This window comes from Barbatula barbatula (genome assembly GCF_947034865.1).
Source record: "Barbatula barbatula genome assembly, chromosome: 8".
Lineage (NCBI taxonomy): Eukaryota > Metazoa > Chordata > Actinopteri > Cypriniformes > Nemacheilidae > Barbatula > Barbatula barbatula.
The window spans coordinates 1,255,854-1,278,496 of record NC_136771.1 but is presented as its reverse complement, the minus strand read 5'-3'; the positions used below and the strand labels follow the sequence as shown (position 1 = coordinate 1,278,496).

The following is a 22,643-nucleotide window of genomic DNA, read 5'->3' as shown; positions in this document are numbered from 1 at the left end:
AACCGCACTGAAGGAGCATTGTGCAAGTGTTGTCAAAATGTTGAAAGATCTCTGATGGAGGCCTGCCACAGACCACACAGCAGCACTTCTAGGACACGAGCATGTCTTTGCCCTCCAACCAGAGTCCTCTCTACCAGGAAACCGTGTCAATAAAAGCCATTCTGTTTTCATTAAGCTGCCTTTGTTACCCTCTCAGAGACAGGTTCTCATTAGCGGCGGGCCGGGCGGCATGTCTACAGTAAACCACCAGCAGGTTCATGTCACTGGAATTTAATGCGCAACAGAGATATTCGTGCAACATGGTGATTCTCACTGGTGTCCCTTTAGAAAGCTAGAAACATATGACATATATGGGTCAAAGACGAAGAAGGGTTTAAGCATACAAATGATAAGTGTAATACGGCTTTAAAAGGTTGTTGTTCCTAAAGAATAAGTTTGCATTTTTGTTTTTCCAAGCAAAAAATTGATGTCATACATTTGTCACTGATTTACAATAGACGCTGACTAAAGGTCATTCAGTGTAACAATCTTGTCCGGTTGAAATGAATTTACGACGCATTAAAAGACTAATTACTTTCACCCCAAATGATAATTAGCTTATCCAGTATCCTATAGGTTTTGCCCATTCGTCAATAAGACTCTTTGACTCCTTTAAAGCACAATAAAATGTTTTCAAAACACACCCATGTGAAAAAAGACTGTAGTATACTTAAGTATTTACTATGGTAAACTGAAGCAGAATTTGTATACTGTAGTGTTAGTGTAGTGTACTTTATATTTCTCATACTGTTTATCAGTTTACCATAGTAAACACTACAGAATACTGTAGCGTACGATGTGAAGCATTTTAACATAATACACCACAAATTACTACAATATTTAGACTTTTACTATAATGGACTGTAAGTATTTGTCAATTCCCTATATTTAATACTACAGAATACTATAGTACACTTTGATACTGTGTTGTGATAATTACAATAATACACTTTAGCATACTATAGTTTACCATAGTAAATATTAAAGTATGCCACAAGATGGTTACGTTATGCTGATGGTTGCTAGGTTGAATGCCACTCTGTGAAACAAGTCTTCTGCCTCCATCACATCATACGTTATTATTACGTTCTGCGTGTAAGAACTAAAAGTCATAAAGCTTCACTTTCTAGTGCTAGAAATGCATATAGTCACATAAGTATGGATGGCACGGAGGGACAGTCAATCCTGCCAGAGAGACTTCCTGAATTACAAAGAGGACTGCAATCCAAGTCAACCAGGAGACATTGGCAAATACAAGTCATGCATATAACATGTTTTATCGGCTCGGAGCGGCCCTTGACAGCTGAATTAATAGACCGGCGTTGTATCTTTCTTCCGTTGTTTAGGTGTCAAGGATGCACACTTTAAAAAGAGGGCTCTTCTTTCCTCCAGTGTCGAACGCCTTCCAAGCAGCTCTCTGTTAACCACCTATAAACCTCAAATTGAATTCAGGCAATTATGAGATCTGAATGAAACTCAAGCAGAACGAGTTCAGAAAGCGCAACACTCGCTACTAGAATTACTCGCTAGTAGAGGTTGAACAATTTCAAATGGAACGACCTCAGATTATGTGATAAAAGTTGTGTCGACTAGTCGATGACATGATTAATAAATAAAACAAGAGCTAGGGAATGTTTTGCGACAATATTTGACGGGTGTGGTCGGTAAGACATGTCCGTTTAAAAGCTTTCAAGCTAACTTGGTAATGTCTAACTAATGGGATCAAGCAGCCAAGTCTTAAGCATCAGCCCTACACGCATACGCAAGGCATAATGGGTAATTTAGCGCATGCGAAAATGTGAATATGAGAAACATTTTTGTTTATTCTGTTTCTATGGTTTTATTAATTGGGGAAAAAGTAAAACGTAGCCGTTATGCCGTGTGACAGAATCCCAGTGAAGCGGGTCATCAGTCAGAACAGTCAGCCATCTTCTTAAAGGTACAGTGTAAAAATAAATCACACGAGCATTAAAGGGATAGTAGTGACAACACAACACGCAACAACACAAATCCAGGCTTGTTCAGCAAGACTGACAGATGTCAGTAAACTCCCTCATAAGGCCGTGAGGTGAGAGAGGAGGGACGGGACAGGAGGAGTTGAAGAGAAAGACTAATGTACCCATTTGTTACACACAAGCCTTTCAATTAGGCGTATTTATGAGATACAGATGGAGGCTGTGATTCATTACCCTCACCGCCACGCTGAACAAAATAAAACCAACAAAATCATCATCTAGAAATAATGTCTGTAACATGCTGAGCAACTACAATGGACGACACACAGACCGGATGTTTGGTTCTCGGATGAATCTTAAGAGAAGATCGAGGTTATATTGACATCTTTGACTTTTCGAAACGAGACACTTGTGTGATCAAATTCGACATAATCTAAATTTTTTACTATTTTACGAGCCGGCAAATTTGTACAATTTTATTTGTACGTTTAAGTATGATCTAGGTTTAGGGCTGGGGCTCCATTATTGCATTTTCTAATAACATTTGTACAATCTTGTTTGATTTACATCATATGCATTTAAAAAAAGTTGCCGACTCAACTACAAAGCAACAAAATCCAGGCTTAAAATGTAAAAAAGCTATACATCCTATTTACTTGCTTTACTGCAAAACACAACAGTTCTACCCTTGAAAATCTACAGTCGCGCTATAACTCCATATATGATGATTCACATTTTTCAAAGATTGAATGCGCCGGAGGTCTCGGCAAAAATTCCAGCTATTTCCCCCCACCTTAAATGTAGGAAGCACGTCTCCTCTTAAACCCTTTCAACAAGAGGCTTCCAGGTATTTTGCTCACTCAACGGAGCAATTTCACTTTGACTAGTGAGCACTTCTTAGGAAAAACATCCTGGCCTCTTATCCCGGCCTCCGTTTGGGAACGGATTGCTTTTTTCAGCATCACCTGGTCTTTTTATGATACCCGTCCTCCGGTGAAGCAGAGCTTGCTTTGATGTCATTTAGAAATGCAGGGAAGGCGAAAAGGAGAAATGGGTGAAAGAAAACATGTGGATGACGTCTAGTGGCCTTTTCAAAATGCAAGCTCCGGCCGAGCGAGAGGCCGGGACTGTAGCGCCACAGGAGCGCGATTGTCTTTAACCCGGGGTCCTTACGTCAGATTAACAATGTGCAAACACACCGCCGCGGCCCACTGAGAGAGACGACGGTGAACTCGCCGCTTCTGTTTCACTCGCAGGGAAGTTTTGCAGTCATTCCATGGCAACCACAACTATTAATCTCAGCTTGTAGAAATACGCCACTGGCCAAACATCTTTCTGAAATGAAAATGATGTCTGCCGGTAAAGACCGTTCACACCATGAACAATTACAATAACAATGTTTATTCAACACTGTTACAAAAATATCTCCCTACAAAGTAACTTGAACATAGTTCCCAAGATGCATTGCAGCATTTTCAAATATGTGTTTATTATTTGTTTTCTTTTAAAGATTAGTGTTTTAGTTCTTGCTTGCATGATTTATGCTTTAATATTGCTGTTAGCTTTTGTGTTTAGAGTTTTGTTTTACTGAATGATGGTTTTGGAGGTTTGTGTGTTCGATGTTGAGGTGCATGACACGATGGCAAAACCGGCATAAATGCACTCAACATAAACTGCTTAAACAGTTATTGGATCAAAGTTTTGGTCTGTTTGAGGCAGAAATCATGTACAATTGTAGTAAAAGACCAATACACGTGTATCTATATTCACCATTTATGTTCAGCAGACAAAACATATTTTGTTTGGTTGTTCATCGGGTAAACTTGACTATGTTGTGACAACTACTTAATGGTTGGGTTGACTTCAGTCTTTGTTGAGTTAACTCAAAAACATGCTTGTTATAGGTTGCCTTATTATTTTAAGTTAACTCAACAATTTTTTCCTGCTGTTTCGCATTTTAAATGCGTGTGAGCCCTTTCATTTCAAACACATATTGATTTCATGACAATAGCAATGGACAGTAGGACAATTAACATACAACACATTTCTGAAGCTAAAGCTAAATAAAGTGCTACAATGTATCATAGCATAAATCAGAAGAGTATGTTTTTATGAGATACTGTATCTAACACGTGAACAGTTTTTATTACTTCGACATGGTAACACATGTGCAAACGAAAGGCTCTCATACAATGTGTGATTTACAACATGGAGATGGAACCATTAAAACAAACCATCACCTCACGTTTAAATCTTAATTGTTCTTCTTTTTGGAGTCTGATATGTATCTTGTCCAAGCTTAATAAGGAAAGGATGCACATGTGCTTTACAGACAAAACATATTAATGCTTCTCACAAAGGTACCGCAGTATCTTTGGTGATGGAACAAAGCTCATATATAGGTCAGTAATCCACACACTTTCACTGGACCACCACGAGAAAGCAAACGAGAAGTGTTTCTATTTCTCTAGTGATGTGTCCCAAATATGACATTAAATAAAGAAGCAAAAAACATTGTGTAAAAAGACACACAAATGCAAAAAAAGAGGTCACAATCATGACTTGCATTTGAGCTTATTTATGAGAACTTTGGCCATTATTGCTAGCTCATCTTTTGGAAAGAGTTTACATTTTAAATATTTAGCAAATTAGAAAATTATACACACTAAATATCCAACCACAATTTCCTAAATATTGACATTAAAATGATTCAAAACAAAAAAGTATGTTTGTAACAACAACTAAGCTACAGTTATGGTATTTCTTCACTGGTGTTTATGACAGTATGTGAGCGGTAATAAGCGTCTGATCTGAAGGCTGTGATTCAGACTCTGTAATAAGGAGCTAATCTTATAAAAAAGTCTTGTGAATGATGATGAAGCAGAAGCAGGGACGTCCCGCGGCATACACCCAACAAAATGTGCAAATGTTTTTAAGTGCTATGGTAACAGCCACCTGCGTACCGTTCTGATAAATGATGCCACACAAGAGACGCTTGCGCTGAGATAAAAGAGCCTTAGACCACAAGAGAAATGATTCTGAGATTTTAATGATATATTTTCTCTGTGAAATGAGTTCAGGCTCAGACTTCAGGCTCACCTCGAGCGTGATCTCTGCGTGTTATCTGCTCTGGCAGGAGGTAAACAGAAGCGTGTCTGCACCTGCGCTGGAAACGTCATTCAGTGAATTCAGAAATCGAGGCGTAAAACAGAAAAAAGTCAACAGGCTTGGACTGACCTGGGCTGCGTTCATCGCAAGCCTAAGTTGATTGTAGCTCCATTGGTGACAACCCTGGGCTGTTTATGCTATTGCAAAGCTGTGATGAGAAACTACAAAAACACTGACCAATGAACTTCCATGACATATTAACTAACATGTACAATGAGTAAAATAATAAACAGATTAGTTTAACGTTTACTAAGAACGACAAAATACGTTTTTGAAAGGTACAGACAGACTAAATGTCACTCTAATCTGCAAAAACTAAAAACGCTGCTTATGCATGGCAGGCCTGAAGCTGGCGATGTTTCTCTGTAAATAAACACTACACAACCGCGCAAATACGCAAGTATTCGTCCGTGCCTTATTTGTTTTCACAAATTCATAGTTTATCAAATATGATACTGGCATCGTCTTCAAAAACCTTGAAACCCTCAAAAACATCTTGTCATTGAACGGTTAAAACACCAAACAGGGATAAAGAAAAACTAGGTTCACAAAAGAAACAAACTCCCACCTGCCACAATGTTAGCGAACAGACCAATGAAACTTTAAAAGGATCCTTGGGTATAGAGCGATGTATGGCTTAATATATGAACAACGGCATTGACTTTATAACTGTGAAATAAAAAAAACAGTGTAACTGTCACAGTATTCATAAACTTTGAAAAATATTTGTACTTGAGGCCGCCATTTTTTGCTGTGATGTCAAATGGTTGCAACCTAAACCTGTTCTCTTTGGCAACAGCGAAGCGCACACGTTTTCCAAATATAACAGTAGGATGTGACACGTAAAACATAAGATCAGATATATAAACACACAGGGACAGTAGGTGGCGGTATGTCCTCTTGACACAAGCCTGCCTGCCATAAAAGAAGAATGCGTTCAGTATCAGTAAGCGTCTGTTCAAGGTAAGTGTGCATTAAATCATCGCTTTATACGACCGCCTTTAAGTCTATTTAAAACATCAGCATCCACCATAATCATATACCTTATACATTATGAGAGTATATTGATAAACACAGTTATATGAGTGCAGATTTGTTCTTTATTCTGTATTAGAGCACACAAGAATACTAGCCCCCGTCAACTAATGACCAAAGGAGAGAAGACGATAACGTCAGGCTACTGATGTCGATTCAAAATCTGGATAAGATGCATTGTATAATAGCTAAAACATAGTGTGTATAATAAATTCAATTCAATCACAGAGTTTGAGGTCCGCGTTGAGTTGACGCGTTGTTGCATTTTTGGAGAGGAGCACATCCGGCTATGCAGAGCCTACGGCGTAGGTCCTACACACGACTATAAATGACGCTTTACTTTCATGTAATGTAGAGACTTGATCTACACCGCTGGAACATTTCACAAACACATGCAGTGATCCGGAATCATCATGAGCTTATAACCACCGTCCTGAAACCCGAGATCAAACCCATTTAGAGAATTAACAGAAAGCAACATAGAGACGTTTTTGTTTGTGAAGAACCCTGGACCTTCTCATATCTTACAGGAGATTACAGGTTATCCAAGTCTGTCATTTGGTTCAATTGCAGAATGCCATTCCTCCAAAGGTGTTTGTAGAGACCTGACATTATGAGCTGTTAAGGGTTCAACCAAGACTTTCAAAAACAATCCTCACGTGCAGCACACGAGGGACGCCATTAAAGCAAAACCTTACATGAACTCAAATCAACCTGAAATACAGTCTACAGAATCACGCCCTTACAGAGCCACCAAGACACAAAATTACATATTGTGAAGTAGCTGGGTAAACTCTACTGTACCATAATGATGAGCAAAAGAAACCAACAACACACAGACAGCATCTCCGGGAATCTTGGGATTTCCAGATTCACCAGTGAAGAACAAACTGAGGTCAGAGAATTCAGGAGAACTCCTATCATGCACCAGTGAGCTCACCTTGAAACGCCGCCACATTTCGTGAGATCAGAACTTTTAGACTAGAGCTGGATATCTGGAGAAGGTTTTGGATGTCCCTTCGCGCCGCCACCTGGTAGCGCTCCTCCATCTTCTTAGTGCAGCATGTTAAATTCCTGGACATGCAAACCTGGAGGTCGGAGCCTGTTGGGATAAATAAATTACATTTGAAGACATTTCACTTTTTTACAGGTAAACGAAGCAGGATTTTGTGATTTTACAGCCGGTTTAATCTCACTTACCCTGAAACACCGTTTTAAGACTCGCTTTAAGAATTTTAGGAAGATTTTGTCCAGCAATTTGTGACTATTGAGGAGCCTAATCCGTACGAATTTGTGCGATTTTATAAGCATGTTTTAGTGCAAACTGCTTTCGTGCCCTTGATGGTTAGGTTCAGGGACGGGGCTTCATTACTGCTCCATTTCATAATTGTGTTGTTTATTCATTATTGTGCAAAATGTCTGTACAATTCACTGCATAGCATTGATACAAATTTGCAACCTGGTCAAATATTTACAAATTCCCACGAGATCAGCCCAGCACAAAAATGCCCTGGAAATCACCCACGAGCACACTTCCGTCTCTAAATGTTAAAATATGTTTTCACTCTATCCGTTATGTTATATTCTGTTTAAGGTCCATTAAGAATCTCGTACCCCACCAGGTGATCATAAAACTTCATCTTTGTACAAGCTGTTACAGGCCAGCGGTGTGCAGAAGATAAAAGGCCAGATATCGCCAGCCATCAAAAATTCTTATCCTGCTGAGATACGACAAAGTTTTCCATCGCCGGAGCTGGACGTGCCAGAACAGAGAACATCGACCCATGTGTTGCTAAAGACACTATCACCACCGCACCAACACGCTGTGTTTTCAGATTCTGAGCAAGATGCCGTGTGAAAAGGAATTCGGTGTCTGTTTCGTATGGACAAAAGTGCCTCGGGAAGTGTTTATTTGTCACGTTCGCTCTCCAAAGGCTTCACCTGAGAGGATAAATCCATCCGAGTGTAAACTTTAACCCCCCCTCGCCTTGACTTTGCTTCAGTTTCACAAGATTCGACAGGTTGAGAGATCTGGGAACTGTCAGAGACGACTGCAGAAGGGAACCCCGTACACGGAGAAACACCATCACTGACATGAAGTGACATTAAATCCCCCGTGGGCTTTTTTTGAGCACTTAATTATAAGTGATTTCTGCAATTCCACCGAGAGAACATTTCTGAATGCAAAGCGTGTTCCTTGGAAGCCAAAGTGAAACAATGAAAAGCTTCATTTAAAACAGGCAATGAGTCTTTTCACAGGTTTCTCAGATTATGGCCTTAGGACTGAAACTGTTTACAAAAGTTTCTTTGTGGCGAAAAAAGCTTCTTCTGATTATAAAAAGTTAAGAAATGTCTCTGTAAAGAACCTTTGACTGAACGGTTCTTTGTGGAACCAAAAATGGTTCTTTATGGCATCGCTGTGAAGAACATTTGAAGCACCTTTAATTTTAAGAGTGTAGTTAACAAGAAAAATGTCGCCAATGCCTGAGTAAGGCTAACTTACTCTCAATAAAAGAGATCAAAAGAGGATCACTCTTTATGACATAGATGTTATGAAATGTGAGCCCAGCCAACCTCATCTGCATTTGTGTCATTCATACAACAGAATTTAAAGTGATACTTCACGCAAAAATGAAAAATCTGTCATCATTTACTCGCCTTCCAGTTGTTCCAAATCTGTATAAATGTGTCTGTTCTGATAAACACAGAGGAAGATATTTGGAAGAATGATGATAACCAGACAGATCTCAACACTCATTGACTCCCATATACTTTATCTTTTTTTTAATCTGTTAAACACAAAAGAAGACATTTTGAAGAATGTAGGACAGCAAACAGTTCTGGGGCACTTTTAACCACTATTGTATTTTGTCCTACTATGGGAGTCAATGGGGGGCAAAATCTGTCTGGTTACAAGCGTTCTTCCAAAAATCTTTCTCTGTGTTCATCAGAACAAACACATTTATACAGACTTGGACCAACTCGAAGGAGAGTAAATGATGACAGAAATTTTTGGGTGAAGTATCCCTTTAAGAAACTGCATTTAAATAAAAAATAACTTTTCATACTTGTTTCCTCAGAAGTGCAGGATGAGCATATAAACACTCAACTTAAAATGTATGTAAAGTTGCACAAAACTCTAACAGCAACCCCCAGCACGACTTCTAAACTCTTGTTAAATCTGCTCTCTCTAAACAAGCGTCTTCCGAGCAGCACTTTGAAGTGAACTTCATGTGATGACCTCTGCGGGGAACAGTGTACAAATGATTCCTCCCCAGCCACTTTACATCCATTACCGCAACGATGTTTGTCAAACTGGATCCTCTTTTCCTCCGATATGAAACTTCTACGCAAAGACTATTAAAGTCCATTGTATGTAAAACCAGCCTCGCATCGGTTCAAAAGAGCAGTGCAAAAATTGTCCAAACAACCCGACAAAGAGCGTTTCATGGGTTCGGAGGTCACAAAGCAAACAGTCGTGAGGGCTCGACGAGACAGCTGTTTAAAGCAAACACAACTTCTAACTGTGACCAGTTTATTTACAAGTCAAGTTGCGCAAGATGAGTTTAGACCACTTATACTGTAGCTATACCATGACGAACACTGATTTTAAATATTTAAAGATCTCCAAGAAACATTATAAATTCTAAAAGCTTCCCTTGCGAATATCATTATGAACCATCAGCTCTTTACTTTTAAACAAGTACTACATTTCCTTTACGCAGTCTTGTCTCTCATCCACCAGATGGGAACATCACACCAATAGAACACGACACACATTACCAGTAGACACCCACAGAGACCATTACAGCTTCCATAAAAACTCCCATTATAGCCATTTAATCATCCATTCGCTGATGGTTTCTGTTGGGTTGTTTTTCAACAGGGTCACTGCTTTCATATCCCCAAAGCCAACTGAAGTTCATTACCTCAAAAACGAGAATGTGTACATAGCAATAGATGCAAACTCTCAGAAGTGTTCTAGATGTAACAGAAATAACAAGTGTTTCAATGCACAGAATGAAAAAAAAACGTTACAGTAATGCAGATATCAATGTTAACCAGGTGGATGCTGCGCATTGGTGATGGTTGAGGAAATCGGTCCGTTCGATGTAAAGCGCGTTGAGTAGCCAGAAAAGCGCAATATAGGCTAAATGTAACGAATTCAATACATAACAGATGGTCAAATGAGGATCTGATACAAGTATCCGATCACAGTGTAACGTTTCACTTCAGTTGGTTTTATTCAGATTTCAGACTAACCCGTTAAAACTTCCGCGTCAATCAAACATCTCCAGTCCAAAATGCTGCATTAACTTTGCACATGAACATCTTAGAAGTACAGTAACACCGCTCCGATCTCACCTGTCCTCGGCGTCTCAGGTACATATTTCACGGGTCCGATCTGCTTCAGCTGGAAAACTTTACGCGCTTCGTCGCAGTTCGTCAAACTTCCCACATTTACTTCCATAAAGGACGTTAAAAGAGCGCAAATCAAAACTCCGCGTATTTCCATATTCAGCTCAGCGCAACCCGAACCGTAAAGTGAGTATGAAGTTGATGTTAAATGCGCACTGTTCGGGGTTTGGCTGCGTTGGCTGTCAGGGGAAATGGGCGGATCACCAGACGGACGCGCGGCTCGCCAGACGCGCCCTTCACGACTTGTGCGCGGTTGCTTGATCGTTCACCTTATTCGTTCATTTTACGAACGTCTATCCGATGTGAGCCCTTTACAATAGAGGTTTAAATGAAATCTGACATTGGAAAAACATTCAACAGCAATAAACGTCCCTGAAACGAAGCGTTTGCTTGAAGCGGGATACCATAGAGCCATCTGCTGGACACATATGTCCATTCATTGACTTCAAAAATGATAAAAACTTACATTTGTTGAGAGGCATTGCAGCATACACACTGAATAAGTATATACAACCCTGCTGATGAAACCAAATGACATGAGATAAAATCTACTGGATTTAATGGAAACTATTTGAATAGTTTGGTTCGAAACGGAGATTACTCCTTTATTTTAATACCAATTCATATCAATCAACTGCAGTTGGCTTGAGTTGATTTAAGTCATAAGAACTTAAAAAAATACAGCTAACTAACATAAAAACATGATTTTTGGAACCAAACTCTTCATATAATGGTGTTTGTGGGTCCCTACTAGGTAGGCTACATCTTGGGGTTCTGTTGATGTGATGAAGGAAGCCAACTGGAATAAGACTCAGAACACACTACATAAAGGAATTTTGTACGGTTTAAATGGTAAACAGATGGTTTATAATGATGGAAACTATAAAAATGTATTTTTTCTTTCAGGGAAAGATTAATCCATTATGAACATTTACATTGCAAGCAAAATTTTTGGAAATCTGACTGTCATTTTCTTTATCTTATCAAGAAACAAGGTCTGGAAAGTAAGTTTCACAGATTTGTACTTCAATTCGCTTCATAGTTACATTGTAAGGACCATATTTAAGCCTTTCTAAAACCCTGATGATAATCCGTAAAAAAAGGTCAGCAGATCTCCTTCGTCAAACTTAAGTCACAAAATAGCATTTTTCCCAAACACACACTTTGAAAGAATGCTAACAGCACATTTTTTGTATGAGATGTACTATACTTAAGAGTCTTTAAGTAATGTTTTTAAAGGATTACATGTAAAATTATAAATGGCAATTTCCTGACTTTAGCGGTATTTAATAGCCGAGACCACCCCTTCATCATTACATGTTAAGTGGGCAGCTGAATGCCTTTGCTTGCACTGCATTCTTATAATTGGATTTGACATAAACCAACTAAACGGCTGACCGACAGGGTACTGTGACAATTCATCCAGTAATAGAATAGAAGTTCTGCAGTTACCCTAGTAAGAAGAAATTCAGTCTGGATACTTTCAAATTAGGCACTTCTGCCAACATGCGTATACATACACACCAAAAAACACTTTCTAAGAAGTTCCAGAAACCAGATTTTTCTGGTAAAAGCACACTAAGAATGAGGAAACAAAAACGATTCATTTAATGAAAAAAGTACAGATACAACATTTGACCACACATACCATTTACCAGTAAAACGCATTTATTTCAAAACACAAATGACAAGAATGGAGCGTTCAACGGGAATAAAATGTCAAGTGAAACACGGGGTACAATCTCCACAATCCTCTACAGGCCGGGACAAGTGCAATACCTTCCAAAAACACACAGCATTGCCGCCGATCCCAACCTGTGCAGAAAGGGACGAAACATCAACAAAGCGGTGCTCGGATGCGAGCTGCCACGGTCAGTTTTGCATGGATTTGCACAGCATCACTTTTTTAAAGCTGAATGCAAACCAGCAAAACTGACCGAAGTCCAGCAAAGTCGGAGACGAGCGGGTCCATCGGCGAGAGCGTCCCGGTCCCAGATGCATTTAGCTAGAAGTACTTCAAGTGCTCACACTGCAGTAGATGACAAACACACTACCTGCACTATAAGCACTTTGGCACTGCTTGAACTTGCGCTTAAAAGGCAACACGGTCAGGTTACACGCAAATGGCTGCATACGGATTGGAAACTTCACAGATTTGCAGCACTTCAGAAACGTGGAGAAGCAGCAGGCCACCATCAGTTTTGCATAGATTTGCACAACTCTTGTTTTCTTGTAGTGCAACTCTGCAAAACTAGCAGAAAACTGCACCAAAGTTTTAGGGGTGTGTGTGTGTGGGGAGGTGGTCTGTATGCAGATGTAAATAACAATCCCTCGTGCCAGAAGGAGCACTTAGGGCAGTAGGAGCTAGTCTATTTCACTATCTGCACTAGATGCACCTTAGCACAAAGCCGTTAGGAATGACATCTTGGTGAAAGGTGCTGTGGAGTTGGAGGGCCAACAAGTAATGGCCAGAGTATTGCTAGAAGTGCCTCCACTGCAGTAGATATGCCATAATACTACCTGCACTGTAAGCACTTTGATAATACCCTGACGCCAACCACGTCCACACCAGAGCCACCCAACGTCGGCATTCAATGGATTCATCGCGCCACAGAAGATGAACTTTTTCACGTTTCTTCATGCTGCTCTGTATCTCTTCATGTCTGGAGGGGGAAAGGGAGAACATTAGAGTTAGTTTATGTACTAGATTTATATTAATCAAAACTCCATTGGCTTTCACTCGTCACTATAGTAAGCACTGTTTAAATATGTTGTTTGTGTACCATTGATTCCTACTAACCAAAATCTAATAATATTTAGAGTTAAGCAAATTGTAACAAATACATCAAATCATGGTAAGTTCACTTTTACTATAATAAAACCACGGTAGGGACAAGAGCGCCAATGGCCTCATGGCAAAGCACATGTCGCACGAGCACTGCGGTTCTGCCTTTATCCGACCCCAGACTCTTCAAAAACAGACATAACTTCATCAAACCCTTAAAAGGCTACTCGGCCGGCTCCCTTTCTAGTGCGCGTTTGACCATCAATCCCAAAGTTGAGAACTAGCGAGTTGAGCGCGAGAACGAATTGCGCAGCCTGCGGACCGCGCCGTCGGTGTGACGCATGCGCACAGAGTCGCTCGCCGATCACCCCTCCCCCAAACCGAGGCGATCTGCGCTAACATGGCGCCGTTGAGTTCGCGAACCGGATCATACTTTGTTTGAAAACAACTTAGTTAGACAACAAGTAGTTAATTTAAGGCATCAAGCGGGTGGCAACAACGAAGAGCGTCGCGAAAATAAAGTTTGCGAAGCGCGTTGTTGATTTCGCGTCCAGCTGATGTTGAGGGAAGCTATGAAGCTAACGCAATGCTAACCGATTGGGGTTTCGCTTTAAACGCACACAACTCAAAAACGGTTATGCAAAGCAACGTCTACAGTTAAAAAAATAAGATTCTTGTGATATTAAAACGAAGCTTTCCCCGAGTATCCGACACTGAAACTACAAAGGCTAACACGGACTAGCTCCCACTGCGCTTTCATTTTAAAAGCAAAACTAGTTGAAAAGTAACCCGTCAATGAATAGATCATTCACGTTTAAAATCACATTCGATGTTTTTTCACAATCCAGGCTTTGAGTTAAAGGGGAAACGGCCACAAAACGGGAATGTTTTTGTCCCGCGAACCGTTGCTAGGCTAGCCCGTGTGCGCGGCCTACGCATCCCCCATGTGCTACTGCTTTGTTCTGGAGGCACTTTAACTCGCACGCCACAACACGCTCAACAACGATAAAACAATCCGCAAATCAACAAACAACTTAATTCGGCATCCGCATCGCGCGCAGACCCTTTATCGTAACTTGTTGCGAATACTAGCGCAGCCGCGCGATCAAACAAGAGTCGCATCTTAGCGAAGCAGCAGCGCGCACGCTTTTCAAATCTCCCACATTCTCCACAACTATGGAGGTGGAGAGGACTACCATGCGCCTATTACTACGTTGTTTTTATCGCCATCGTTGTCGTTCGCACCAGCGCGGTTGGAAAACCGCGCTCGAAAATCGTCACGCGCGCGTTTACGCGGCACAGCGCAGATGCGTTTCTGAATCTAGACGCGAGATTTTTTTTACAACAGGTTCCCGGTCAATAACGCGGAGCAGCGAAATCCACCATCTTCACTCACTTGCTCACACTTACCGTTCACCGCCGAGCTGGAGAAACTGCCGCACGAACTTCAAAGTAGCGCTAAATAAAACCGCGCAACGCGCGCGCCTGCGAGAACCCGAGCGGGCTGTTTGAATGACTTTGATAAGCGTAGTAGAAATGCTAAAGTGGCGCGAAGGCGACCTGCCTTTAACCATGTGGGTGAATGAAGGGCGGCTCCCGATGAACGTAAATATCTACAACCCCCAACTCTCTCATTAGCATAAATAAACTACTTCCGATCTGCGGCCCTCCACCAATGAAAAAGAACGCGGCGGTGCATGAAAAGGACACCCGAACATGGGCACTTAATGTCCTTATTAGCCATGCGTTACACATCCATAATAAAGTGTTCAGTTACGGACAGACAGCAGAGTAGAAACTTGAAGTGATACTTCGTTACAAAAATTGTGTCTTCGTTTAGGCTAGTCACATTCGAGTTGTTTTACATGTGTATAAATGTCTTTGTTCTGATGGGCACGGAGGAAGATATTTGGAAGAATGATGATAACCAGACAGATCTCGACACCCGTTGACTCCCATAGTAGGAAAAATACAGAGACGGTCAAAAGTGACCCAGAACTGTCTGGCATTCTTCACAATGTATTTTGTGTTCAACGGATAAAAATGGGAGTCAGTGGGGGTCAAGATCTGTCTGGTTATAAGCATTCTTCCTAATATCTTTTATCCGTGTTCATCAGAATTTGTGGGTGAAGTTAACTTTAAAAAAAATTGAAATATAATTTGTTTATTGGTTTTGTTTTACAACTGTTCATATAATAATAATAATAATAATAATAATAATAATAGTGCAGAATTAGAAATCAGTGCGTTAAATTAATTATCTCTAAATTCACATTTTAATGATGTTGGAAATGGCATGAGACGTGTAAAAAGTTTATTTATATTAAATATTGTAAACAAGGTTTAGATAGATAGACAGATAGATGGATATTTTGAAAGTGCATTACCTAAATATTAAAATATAATATACCCCATAATAAATAAACGAATCAAACCCACACCACTGAGATTTCAACATTTTAAACAAATGTTAGTAGATTAGAATCGATTTAATAACTGCACATTTAGCATACGTGATGTTGAAACACAAAGTCACATCGCAAGTCAAGGTGAGATTACTTTTGTGTTTAAAGCATAAAATGTTTATGTATTTCTGCTCTTTGTTCCTCACAAAGTCTTCACACAACAGAGTTTGAGTGAGCTATGGGGACAGGTCTTGTGCTTGATCGCTGGCTCGTAACCTTACCAACCCCCCATCCCACTTCAGTACTTTCAGAACAGGGCTCTTTTCCTCAACGGGGGCAGATTTCAGGCCCCACGTGGACGTGGGGGTCAGATCTGGCTTGAGGGCTCTTGGTCAACACCCGCTTCTCTAGTGTGTCTGGACAAAGGATGCAGTTCCATTTTGGAGGAAGGGAGATATATACCATGAAGCTTTGAGGCCTGAAACTGAATCAGATTAGGACATAGATTAGAATTTAACAAATGTAAAGTGTAAAGGGAAGAAAGAAAGAAAAATGATTACAATATTTTTGAATTCTTTCAGCAAGGAAAGGAGGACGAGGAAGGAAGTCCAGAAATCCTGCGGAGGAAAAGAATGGCGTAAGCCAGACGCGAGACTATCCTGTTTTCTCAAATCTCTCTTTTTATCTCTTTGCTTTCTCTCTCGTTCAGTGTCTGTCTTTCCCTCTCTCTGGCTCTTCCTCTCTTAAAATGGCAGCAGACTCCTCCCACTTTAGGGGGCCAGGCACATTTTCTTGTTTGTCTTGAGAAAGCGAGGCCAGGATTTATCACTGTGGATGACCTGAGGTCCAGCACAGTCACCTCTGCCTACCACAGTCTATTCATGGATGAAACCGCACAACAGACTGGATGCATTAAATAGGAGGCTAAACATTTCGGGACAGAAAGTGAGATACATGAGCAGCTGAATTTGTTTTTGATTTTTGTTTGGTTCTTTTTGTAAATTGTAATATTAGTCTTTATAAATGTGGATTTTTTTTGGTCAGAATTTTTTTTAAAAACGAAATAAAATATCTATGCAAGGTAATGGCGATTAAATGATTTCCTAATGTATTTAAATAAAAAAAGATCAGCATCAGTAAATGCATTAGCTAACCTGAACTAACAATGCGTAATATAAGTGTTTTATTAATGTTAGTTTATTCTAATACAGTTGTTAATGTTATAGTTCTTTGTGTAACAACTATACTGTTAACAGATAAAACGTTTGATTTTAAAATGTATTCATAAATGCTTAAATTAGCAAACGTATTGTTCATTGTTAGTTTGTGGTGATGCATCGACTAATGTTTACTAATTAAACCTTATTGCAAAGCCAAAAATACTTTGTTGTTAAATGACAGTTTATTTTAAGGTCGAGTTCTAAACATCAAAAGACAATGAAATGCTTTCTTCCAGATGTCAGTAAAAAGGGCTTTACATGGTCTTACAAGCGACTGCCAACACATTTCAAATACTTAACTAAAAACTTCAAGGAAACTATATCAAACGTCTTATGATTGAATAAAATCAACTTCTTGAATAAACAAATTTATGTTTAGGACATTTAAGGCAATATACATTGCACAAAACAACAACATTTGTATTATTATATTTATTGTTTAAATAGTGCTGTAAATGATCTAGATATTTTCGTTTGTAACACTGTATTAATAAATTGAACTAAATGAAAAATCGTAGATGCAACATTTCAAATCATCTATAGATTATGTGTTATAAATCAATTCATATTAGTTTTTCCGTGAAATCATGTTTTGAGTTTGCCTTTCTCACAACTAAACACTTTTCTGTGTGTGTTCCAGTTGTCATCATTATGACACCTTACTATAGATTTAGATTACATTCAACTTTATTGTCATTACACATATACAAGTACAGTGTAACGAAATGTAGTAGAAAATAAAAAACCCAAGGTAAATGTGAATCTGAATATTGAAATTAGCTACATGGCACACTGACGCAAAGTTTCCGAAGCATCTAATGTGCCAAAAACTACGTTTGAAAAAATCCATTTAGTTTTCATCCAATCTGGAGTGCATTGGGATCTGCTCCCTGTTCTCCATATTAACCTCGCTGTGTCAGAATAAAGTGCACGATCAATGTTTTTCATCATATGCCAAAAACTCCTTATCAACAATTTCCAGACCCACACAACTTTGACACATAGTCCTCTTTATGTGTTTGTGAATACTCCACAACACGCTGACAGACAACATGATGAACAACCATTTGTGGAGCCGTTCAGCAAGAGAGAAATATTATTACTCAGATGTTGCTTGAGAGATCTCAATTTCAATTAGATGTGCCTGTCCTGAAGTTTCTGGGACAATTCCCATGATTTGTTTGGGCTATAAGTTCAACATTCAAATAACATTCAAATGAATCGCATAATTTTTATGATAGCTGATTTAAAATAATATAATCTTTTAAATATGAAAGAAATATTTTATTAAAACACTTTAAAAATCCTCCGGTAAAATTCTTACTTTAAAAGTGTGTGTGTAAATGATTTCTGTTAGCAGGTTTAGAGACCTCAAGTGTAAAACAGGAATATATCCATTGGACTCATTAGTACGTTGAATTTCATGTCATTTTCCAACATTCAAGAGTGACACCACATCAGATAGAATACTACTGTACCACCCAGTGTCTTTAAGTCTGCTTTACTGAACAGAGCATGTCTGATATGACATAGAACAGAGAATCATATATTTGAACTATAGGATTTAGAAAAAAGCAAATGAAACAATTGACCACAATCGACTTTTAATAAGAAACTATCCAGCTAAACTTCACATATGAACACAAGCTTTAGCAAACCATGAACGGATACACAGTCACAATTGACATACACCACATACTAAATTTACCATGAACACATTTTCAAAAGAAGTGCAGTAAGCTTCAGAAATGCACACGTGTGTCATAGATTAAATACATCTGTAAGTTTAACATGGGCTGAGTTGAACTGATATGACATCACACACGCTCACCCTTCTCCTAAGGGAATATAAGTTGTATATCTCTAAAGATTTATACGACAAAAACTATTTTGAGAAAACAAAGGAAACTTTCTCACACAGTTTACTATTTGGTTTGCAACAAATGAAATAAATATTGACAGACAAAATGCGGTGAATGAAATATAGAGAATAAGGGATCATGGTATTATAATGGGACATTTGAATGACTCGTAAATCACAGTGTTACCTTGTTGGAATATCACGTTTCATTGTCCAATGGCTCTCTCTTCTGGTCATTGTGAAGTACTGAAACCTCATTTAGGATTTTTAGAATCACACTGTGCATGCATGACTCCTATTAAAGCAATCATTCAATCCTGCACTTTGATTTTTGTGATATGAAGCATTATTTACATAGGATTTTTAAAGATTGGTAATAAATGGAGAGAAAATGTAAACGTGTCTGTAACACTTTACACATGTGACATGCGTAACTACTTGTAGTTTACCCTAATCCACACCCTATCGCTAACCTTACAGTATGTGTATGTAGTTAATTATTTTACTCAGTATTTAAATACATATTTAATATGGAATATGACATCGGATATGTAAAAGCAACCTCTGAACAATTTTCCAAATTCTAAAGTTTATAATCCAGGTCGTTTGAAGCATTTAATGATCTCACTAACTCTTCTGGTTTCTGTTGAGTCACGTCTATAAATAACAGTTAAATAGTATAACAGTATAACAAATAGAGCAGTTAAAGGGTATAACAGGACTGAAATGTCCTTCAAGAAGTTATAACTGCAGTTCTCAATAAGACTCATATAATCGATAAAACACAGATTCTTGATTCTCGTGCATACGACATTTAAAGAAATAAAATGTGTATAATTTTTATATATCTATAATTTATAATATTCATAAATCTATAAGTAGCTGATTTTCTTTAGATACAAATCTGGTGAAAGTAGAAGTACTTAAAAGGGGTTTCCTCTCAAATTTCTCAACAATTGATCCCAAATCCAGTTCATTTGGGTTAAGACAGTGAATATATTCAAAATTAAATGTATACTGTAGCTTTATGCTTTTTCTGTATATCAGAAGTCTGCTCAGCTCTGAAAAGCTTCTGAAAAGGTTGACACAGATTTGTGCATCTCTTTTAAATTGGATTTCTAAATGTTTTGCATGTAATTTGGTAAACAGTCCATATACAGTAGAGACAGTGCCAATCCTAGACATTTGGGGGCCCTAAGCAAACCTTTGTGAGGGGCCCTTGTCATGATACTTCAAATTAGAGTTGAATCTGGAAGTTTTAATAAAAGCGCCTTGTTTACAAAAGTGTTTTTGGTTCGGTACTCAAGGAGACCCTCTGGTGGCCCTACGTATCTTGCGTAGTTTGCGTATAGAGGGTGTGCATTGACGTCACTTTCCCACGCGAACATGCTGGGAAACACCCCGGGTGAGTGGTAAAACTACCTTACGACTTACAAAGGATCAGGTGATCTTGATACTATAACCATTCATTTTGCAGAGTGTTTTGCCACTCAAGCCGGGCGTGTTATGAAAGTGATGACACGTGCATACCTTCTGAGGCTCCGAGTAGAGACAAACGACAGGGCACAATAGAACGGTGGGAAGATCCCAAGGCCTTTAAAACATGAATCCCTCTAAACTCCAAACCATTTTTTTGTCTGTTTATACAATTCTCACATCACGTCCTCGAACAACCTTCCAATGGATTATGTCGTACAGAACCTCATAAAACAGGATTTCTCTGCAAGACGTTTTGAGAAAGATCCACACTGCAATTCAATGGTTTGTCTTGCTATTATGTGCATGATGCAAGATTCTGCAACGTCCCTCGCAATATCTTCTGGACCACAGTCCACATAGCATGCTTACTTTAAATAGGTGTAAAACCAAAGGTCAGTGGTGTTTAGAGAGAAACACATCGGCCAAAACGAACAAACCTTATACTGTGCACGTGCATATAAACCGGGCTCTTAGCATTAAGCTATATTACACAACAATCAAAGACTTACGGCTTACCATTATTGCTCAGCATCACACCAGATTGAACTTGACTGTCACTGTGTGCAGAGATACAGTATCATTAATGCTCACACAGAGGGTCAGCCTATAAACTTGAAGTATTAAAGAGACGTTCTCATAGACCCAAAGTCCCAAGAAACCCCATTGCAATAAACTCAGATCCATTTAGAACACCGAACCCCATAGAGACAACACAGGAACCCCTGGTAACAACATAGCAGTGCACTAACATACGTTAGCAACCAACTTGGTTACCTTAGTCTCTGCATAGCAACATCCCACCAACCATAATTTTTAGCACAAGCGTTTTGCATATTTAAAGAATGCATATTAATATGCATAAAACACCCTTGAAGGGACAGTTCACCCAAAATGAGAATTCCATCATCATTTATTCCTCAAACCTGTTTGAGATTCTTTCTTCTGCAGAACATGAATACTCAACACTGAAACCATTGACTTCCATTGGATGATTTATCAAAATATCTATCTTTTGTATTTCACTGAAGAAAGACTGGGTGAACGAATAATGAAAAAGCTTTGTTTTCTGTGAACTGTCCCTTAAATGATATAAATTTTTTATTCACTATTTTGTGTGATTCAATTTGAGCATTTAAAAGCAAGCGCACATTTGATTCATTGACAGTAAAACTTGCAGCACTGGGAAATCTGGTGACGCTGTACCGCATTCCCTTCGTCTTTCAGTTTAATAATCACATCTGTCTCCCACAATCCACCCCTCCAGAGAGACGGGAAGTGACGGACGACACGTCTTCCCCACCGTGTCACCTCAGTGGCGGTGAAGACACACCAGCCGATCTCCTCTGCATCAAAAACATATTTTTTTGTTCCCCTTCAGCGAGTGAATGTAATTGAGAAGCAGCTCCTGGTGTCTCTTTCACGTTTGTAATTTAGAGCCCCTGGAGGGACAGAAAACACACTCAGGAACTTACAGCGAGGGGCTGTGGCTCTTTACTTCCCTGTACATTTAACTCACTCTCTCCGACTCAACTTTATTTAAGTTATCGTGAAATGTCTTCCCGACTGCTGAGATACAATTCAAGCAGTTTACGGAAAGGCTGGAAAACAAAAGTTCACACTGAAAAGATGACTTTAAAAAAACGTTCAATTTTAAATTTTGAGTAATACGTCATCCAAAACATACAGTAACATATTTACCAAACTAAGCTTCAGCAAAATAAATGTCTGAGAATATTTTAATTAACGAATTTGTCTTCATTTATTCTTTAAATCTTAATTTGATTTGATTGAATTGAATTTAATATTATTTTATTAATATTATTTAGTAATTTGGCATTTGTGGTCATCTGTCCAATATTTTAAGCAAAATGTTGATGTGATTTCTTGATGATTAAAGTGCAATCATCATGATGGTTTTCAGGGCACCTCTTTTTTAATTCTTTGTCTTTTTGGGTGCTCAGCAGATGTGGTGACTTTCATTACACGAATAAGCTTCTTCTCAAATGACAACAAATGAATACATGCCATAGGATTTCCTCCCTCATCATTCTTCACCCTTGTGTCTCAGTAATTCATTACACTTCAAATCTGTAAGGTCGAGTATTACTGAAAGATTCCTGCTCTAAGCTCGGATGTACCTGTACAACATGTTCTACAGCAGGAGCATCTGAGGACAGCAGTGTTTAAAAGATGGAGGATGCTCTGGTACACCCCTGTTGTGAAAGCAATACTGCATCTCCACGTAAAACAGCAGTCCACATATCACCTTGGGTCTTT

The 22,643-nt window shown here is 39.0% G+C and overlaps 1 protein-coding gene across 2 annotated transcripts in view; it reads right to left on the bottom strand.

Moving 5' to 3' along the window:
- The window catches only part of gpc5a (glypican 5a), a 101,131-nt gene extending 90,228 nt beyond the window's left edge, over positions 1 to 10,903 (bottom strand). Inside the window, exons 1-2 of one of the 2 annotated variants that reach the window (XR_013787082.1) lie at positions 10,563 to 10,794; positions 7,138 to 7,299 (exon numbers count right to left, since the gene is read on the bottom strand). Coding sequence is in view for 1 of the 2 variants with exons in the window: in XM_079463355.1 (XP_079319481.1) it covers positions 7,138 to 7,299; positions 10,563 to 10,713 (313 nt within the window). In the remaining variant the exon portion in view is untranslated. Of the gene's footprint in view, positions 1 to 7,137; positions 7,300 to 10,562 lie in introns of both variants that reach the window. The other variant, XM_079463355.1, reaches the window with a different exon arrangement.
- Between the last annotated feature and the right edge of the window lie 11,740 nt (positions 10,904 to 22,643).